The 6,517-nt window shown below is 37.8% G+C and overlaps 1 protein-coding gene across 5 annotated transcripts in view; it reads left to right on the top strand.

Annotated features, from left to right (window-relative positions):
• Positions 1 to 6,066, top strand: part of LOC103477276 (SUN domain-containing protein 1) — a 17,767-nt gene extending 11,701 nt beyond the window's left edge. For all 5 annotated transcript variants that reach the window (XM_008430561.2, XM_008430328.2, XM_008430639.2 and 2 more), the window contains 9 exons: positions 899 to 949; positions 1,132 to 1,170; positions 2,327 to 2,518; positions 2,614 to 2,727; positions 2,809 to 2,905; positions 3,546 to 3,661; positions 3,741 to 3,914; positions 4,704 to 4,793; positions 5,336 to 6,066. In XM_008430561.2, the coding sequence (XP_008428783.1) occupies positions 899 to 949; positions 1,132 to 1,170; positions 2,327 to 2,518; positions 2,614 to 2,727; positions 2,809 to 2,905; positions 3,546 to 3,661; positions 3,741 to 3,914; positions 4,704 to 4,793; positions 5,336 to 5,455 (993 nt within the window). In that variant the 3' untranslated portion in view covers positions 5,456 to 6,066. The remainder of the gene's footprint in view (positions 1 to 898; positions 950 to 1,131; positions 1,171 to 2,326; positions 2,519 to 2,613; positions 2,728 to 2,808; positions 2,906 to 3,545; positions 3,662 to 3,740; positions 3,915 to 4,703; positions 4,794 to 5,335) is intronic.
• The last annotated feature ends 451 nt before the right edge of the window (positions 6,067 to 6,517 follow it).

Below are 6,517 nucleotides of genomic sequence, written 5' to 3'. Positions count from 1 at the left end.
GGATGGATGGATGGATGGATGGATGGATGGATGGATGGATGGATGGATGGATGGATGGATGGATGGATGGATGGATGGATGGATGGATTCCTAATTGCACTTTGTGAAACAATTGAAATGAAGTGTGTTGCAGTTTATTTGTGTGCGTTTGGCCATGGTTGTCAGCCTGTTGTTTTTGTCAGTTTCTTTATTATTTATTTTACATTGGTTGTTCTACCGACTGAACAAATTAAAGTTGTTTTTCACAACAAGCTTGTGAAGGTATTTGTGTAATTAGCTGTCTTCTTTACTGGTGCAGAGTTATCAAATACATTTGTAATTCGGTACATTTATGTCTGTGTTTAAAAAAAAAAAAGAAACGTTTTAATCCAGTTAGCTGTGTTTCCGTATCAGATCAGTATCAGCTGATACTAAACTTCAGATATCGGTATTGGAAGCGAATAAAGTGGATCCGTGCATCTCTAGTTTTTGCTACTTTGTAAAACGGAAATATTTCAGGTTCTCAAACAAATTCTGATATCAGACAAAAGTTAATCTGAGTAAATTCAAAAGCTGCATTTTACTTTATGAGTCACATGCAGGCCTGATCTCTGCAGAGTTTTAAAGTGAAAACCAGTTCTAGCTAAATACTCCAACTCACATTTAGACTGACGTGAAAAAAACAAACTTTCTGAAGGTTTGTGTTTGCTGTCACATAATAACGTACTTTGTAGAAAGGGCATCATGTCCACAGTCAAAATATGGTTTTAGTAAGTAGTGAGAGCATGAAGAGGTGTGAACATTTATTTACAACCTGCTTGTTTTAAAAGATGCCGTGTGTTCTAGCTTTGCTCACAGCTGTGATGTTTTCTTTTCACCTTTGAGTTGATTATTAAAAGTATATTTTTCTTCCATCCAGGATCCAGATGTCGTTTCTGCTGCTGTACAAGCAAAGATGCAAGATTTTCTGGTAAGACAAAGGAAATGCATCAATAGAGAAAAAACTAGAGAGAAATTTAACATTTGTAATATTTAGTTATTGCAAATGGTATCGAACAATAAATAAAATAAGTTGCTTAGAATGGATTCGAGGCCTGATCCCTGGTCCAGAAACAGATTTTTATTAAATCTGTTTGTGTTTTTCTATCCCAGGTGGCCCTTCAGCTGAAACAGGAACAGCTTCTCTGTCAGGTTGGCTTACTTTTGTGTTTGTTCCTCTCTTTTTTTTTTTTTTGGTACATTTATCCAGCTGTCATGGCAGCATCTATGGTGATCAATTCATACAATGTAAAGGAAAATCTAAATCAGAACAACCTTCACCTTCATTTTCTCTTTAGCTGCCAGAGATCACTTGACAAAAAGAGAAAATGTCATTATTGCATTTTAGCATACAAATGGCATACAAAAGTGATTTTTGTATGTTTTGTTGGAGAAACTTTTGGAAAAAACAGCTAAATGAATCCATTCACCAATGATAACAGCAGAAGCAAAATTATGTCATTTTAACCCATCAACAAATTTAGATTTTAATTGGACTGAAAGCATTGTCTTTATATTTATGTATCAGCAAATTGGCTGGAAAACTGAGAATTTGTTCTCATTTGGCTGAACCAAATCCAGTGTCCTGTTTTATTATATTCATTTTATTTTTTTAACGTCCTTTAATGAGACGTTTCTGTTATTTAAGATTCTTAAAAGAAAATGAGGTTCAGTTTAACTTATCTCAGCTGCGCCTATGGTGACCTCTGGTGCCTGAGATGTGAAACTGCAGAAATTAAAGATTTTCTGTTGGATTTTTATTTGCGGTTGCAGGTTTAAAAACGAGCGTGCTTTATTTTTAATAACTTTGATTATATACAATGACAAAAATATATTTAATAGCTCTTATGTCTAATATTTTAACCTCATTACTTTAATTTTCTGACATCACTGGGATTTAATAATAATAATTATACCTTCTATTTACATAGCACTTGTTTCTTTTTTTTTGATGGATAAATTTCAAATCTGCTCAGATTTCTTTCTTTTTTTTCAGAGTTAAACACGATGTGTCGGTTTTGATAACTTTTTTGAAATACATAAAATCATTATTGGAAAACTGCGTTTTGTGTTTATCTTAGTTTGATACTAAAATGTCTCTGAGAATATGAATTGTGAGAGTAATTAAATGAGCCAAAACAGAAGAAATCTGGGAGTGGGGTTGGGAGCGGAGGGCAAATACTTTCTCATAGCTCAGTCTGTACACAATGTGCAGAATGAGTGTGTGATTATTTTGATAAATAACTGCCTGCCCGTAAGGAGCAGCAGTATCCACACCCACCAGCTTCTCTGTATCTTTCTCCCGCAGCTGAAGGAGAAACTTCAGCTGGACGTGGATTTCCTGAAGGCGAAGATCGAGTCGGACTCTGACATCCGCCGCCTCCTGCAGCAGGAGGTTTCTGGTCTGGGGAAGCAGATGGATAATCATCAGCTGGACAGCCGCTCCACTGCCGCCAGCCTCAGCCTCAAGATCCAAACTCTGGAGACCCAGAACGCCAAGGTAACCCACRGAAACGTGTCTGACTGGCAGAGACGTTTCCTCCCTCCCCCAGCATTTTGTTCCGGTTTCACCGAGGCTCCTCTCTGTTGCCGTAGTTGTCCCAGGAGCTGTCCTCCATGCAGGCGACGCCGCCTCCAGACTCCGCCCACAACAAGCTCACACCAGAACTCCAGCAGGCCATGGAGAAGTGGCTCACTGACCGCATCAAGGTAGCCAGTCTGGACATCGTCATGGAAGTGTGAACTCCTAACTGTGTGTCTTTCTTACTGTTGGCTCTGTTCTTCAATCAGGAACAGAAAACAAACAAGCTGGAGTTCAAAATGGACTGCACAGGGTGTAGACGTCCAGAGGCGGACAAAATGCCTGACTTTGCTCTTGAGACTCAAGGTCAGAAGTTTAAAATCTCCTGCATGATGTTTGTGTTTAAAACTCTACCAAGTCTGTTTGGTACGGAAGCCGAGACCACAGATACTTTCCCCCGATGGTTTTCTCCAGATAACGAACTAATTTGATGATAGTTTTCTCCAGATAAGTTAATTTCCAGATCTCTTTGTTGAGATAAGTTGATTAGTGTGTATGTGTGTTTTAAGCCTGATTCCATTCTGCCTGTCATGACAGCCTGAGAGGACTTCTAAGTGTAAGTCATGGCATGTGTGTGTAACCATAACTCATTATCTCCAGAAAACCATTGAAAAACTAAATCACGATAACGGAAGAAGCTATTATCTGAAGAAAAGTTATTTCCTGATAACAAAACATCTTGTTATATTGAGGAGGAGAAATAAACTACGCAAATACAGCATTTCTCGGCTTCCTTAGGTTTTATATTTTTTCAAATAAAAACCCTCCACCCCCCAGAAATATTTAAATATTTATATCAATCTGAATGTTCTTCTGAGTATGTGTAAAATATCTTGTTATTTTTAATTGTGCATTGAAGACGCACAATGACCGTTTCTTCTTTCCATTAACCCGGTCTTTTTGTGTGTGGGTGTGTGTGTGTATGTGTGTGTGTCTGTCTGTGAAGGTGCCAGCATCGTCAGCACGCGGTGTTCAGAGACGTATCGCATTCGCTCGGCATGCTTCGTTGTCTTTGGTTTCCCTCTCTGGTATCCGTCTGAGAGCCCGCGCACCGTCATCCAGGTACCACATCCTGTTTGCTCCGTCGCTAAACGTTAGCTTTCCCAGGCAGGCTTGCTAACGAAGCCTGCTGTCCCTCCAGGGTTACCCGGTACTGCTCCCTGGGAAATGCTGGGCGTTCCACGGCGTCCAAGGCACCCTGGTCATCTCTCTGTCTCACCCCATCAGGATAAGTCATGTGACTCTGGACCACCTGCCTCGCTACAACTCCCCCACCGGCCACATCGACTCGGCACCGAAAGACTTTGAAGTCTACGTGAGTTCTACGATGCTCCACGTGTTATTTTTTTGTTTTGTGTGTCCTGGTAGCTCAAACATAACTCTGTGGTGGGACTGGTTGCCCTGCAGTGTCAGTGACACGTTTTGCACTACAAATCTCTCCTTTCAGCTGATTGGAATACATTTGTGGCACCACATGCCTTTCAGGCAGCAAGTCAGCCGGTTACAAAAATGACAATAACACACAGCAACATAAAAGAGGAAAAATGATAAGTGATTCAAATGTCAGTAATGGATAACTTTCTGCAATTATTTCAGCTTGTTCATTAGCAAATATAAAATGTAGAGATTTATTCATCCCTCCCACTGTATTTAAATTGAGGGTAAAAAAAATCCATTGGCAAATATTGGAGCTGACTTTTATAAATCAAATGTGATGCACTGTGTTTATTATGTCATTTCTATTTCAGAAGATCTAACCGAGCCTTAACTGTGCTCCAAACCTTCATTTTGCTAATCTTGTATGAAACATATTATTATGATTAATATTTTGTATTTTTGTTATTATCTAATGGTGGAACTTGATTTAAAAAAGAAAAACAACTTGCACACAACAATAGTTTCTTCAGTAAAAAAGTCAAATTGAACTCCCAGTGGCTTTGTCAACCATCGCTGTTGTTTGTAGTTGTGCGTCAGATTTACCAGAAACACGCAAAGACTTTTGTTTAAAAAAAAACAAAATAAAAAAAGAATGTGATTAATTGCGTTAACACACATGTATAGAGCTTCATTAACAGCAGCTTTCCTCTGTTTCTTTCTCTTCCAGGGATTGAAAAATGACACAGAAGAAGGAACGCTGCTCGGGAAGTTTTTTTATGATGAAGACGGAGAGTCAACTCAGACGTTTAAACTGCCTGTAAGTTCAAATTGGTCTGTGTTATACGGCGATGTTTTAGGGATATTGTAAATTTTTTTTAAAAAAACTAAAAAAGAGGAGTGAATTTCCACCAGAAGTTTCAGAAATTTTGAGATTCATCTCAAAAATTTTGTACAAAAGAACTTCAAAGTTTCAGAGTTTGAAAAGTCAAAAATTTTCTAGAAAAAAAAACTAACTTAAAAAACTTTAGATTAATCTCAGAAGTTTCCTAGAAAGAAACATTGAAATTTCAGAGCATCAAAAGTGGAAAATGTTTGACTTGCAAAAAATGTTGTTTTTTTTTGCAAGTTTTTTTTCCAGCAAACTTTTGACTTTTTAAACTCCTTCAATTTCTGAGATTTTTGGCAGAAATGTTCCCCTCCTTCACTTTTCTATCTGCAACATCCCTAATAACCCGTCGTACTATTTACCAGTACATCTCGTTCCTGTTTCCATAGTAACAGAATACAGTCTAACTCTTCATTAACCTCTCTCGCCACTCATCTCTTCCATTTGTCTCCCTCTCCCCTGCTCTCGCTCAGAACCCCAGTGACGAGGTGTATCGGTTCGTGGAGCTGCGAGTTCTCTCTAACTGGGGTCACGTCGAATACACGTGTCTTTACCGGTTCCGTGTCCACGGGAAGCTCGCCGCCCACGTTTGAGAATCCCTTTGCATCACGTGTTTATAGACATGAAAGTTCTCCCTTATTGTCCGATGAGTAAAGGACTCATTTCTACTGAAAAGGTGTTGAGTAACGTTACTCCTGTTCCAGCTGTCCAGCAGCAGGTTGTTTTTTTTGCAGTGATTTTTTTGTTTTTTTGGTAATATTAAAGTTAGAGGAGCTCTTTGTGCAGCGCACAATTAGCTTAGCGGACAGAAGAATGAAGTTTGATCAAACGTCTGCCTGGTGAAACCTTTTAGTAGCATGAGGTTCTGGTAACTTTATGCTTCCAATCATGAGCGTGCCACTAGATCATTTTTAATATTTTTGCTATTGATTATTTCTATTTATGAGTATTTTCCCGTTTCGTGGTTCAGTGTACTAGCATACGCAAGAATTCTTTTCTAGTTAAGTGGTGTTTTTTTTTGTTCTGCTTTGTTTTACTAGTTCTTCTGATTATAAAACGACTGAGCAAGACTGAATTAATAAATAATATTGTTGACACAAATAAGGTGTCAAAACAAAACAAAAATTTGCACATTGTGACTAACAGGTTCTGTCCATGTTGGACGACTTTTTGAAATACATTTTCAATTTTTGTCTCACCGCCATGATCGATCACATTTTGATTGACTAGTGAGAATCATGGCAGGCAGCAGTGGAGCAAATTTAATCAGTATTGTGTCTTATTGAGGTAAATTCTAAAAAAAAAATGCAGCTTTGTGTGATTATATTTTGCACTTTTTTAGGAGACTTTAGTGTGCTTATTTAATTTCTGATACTTGAAATACTTGAACATGTTTTTTTAATAGATGCCATGCTAATCGCATGAAAGATCTCTTTCCATTTCCTTGTACTGAGGAGTTTATAGGAACTTTTCAAGCTAAACTGCTGTTTTTATTTGTTAGCCAAAAATATAATTTATAAATCTATATTATTTGCTTTGAAGGATAGACTTGACTACAACTGTATTCTTAAATCATTAAAAATTCTCATAAATGAATCAGAATTTTAATTAATTGGCAGAACTGCCAGTACCTTTTGTTTTATGTCATATACATA

The sequence above is a fragment of the Poecilia reticulata genome, linkage group LG1 (genome assembly GCF_000633615.1).
Source record: "Poecilia reticulata strain Guanapo linkage group LG1, Guppy_female_1.0+MT, whole genome shotgun sequence".
Classification (NCBI taxonomy): Eukaryota; Metazoa; Chordata; class Actinopteri; order Cyprinodontiformes; family Poeciliidae; genus Poecilia; species Poecilia reticulata.
This window is presented reverse-complemented; position numbering and strand designations above follow the sequence as displayed.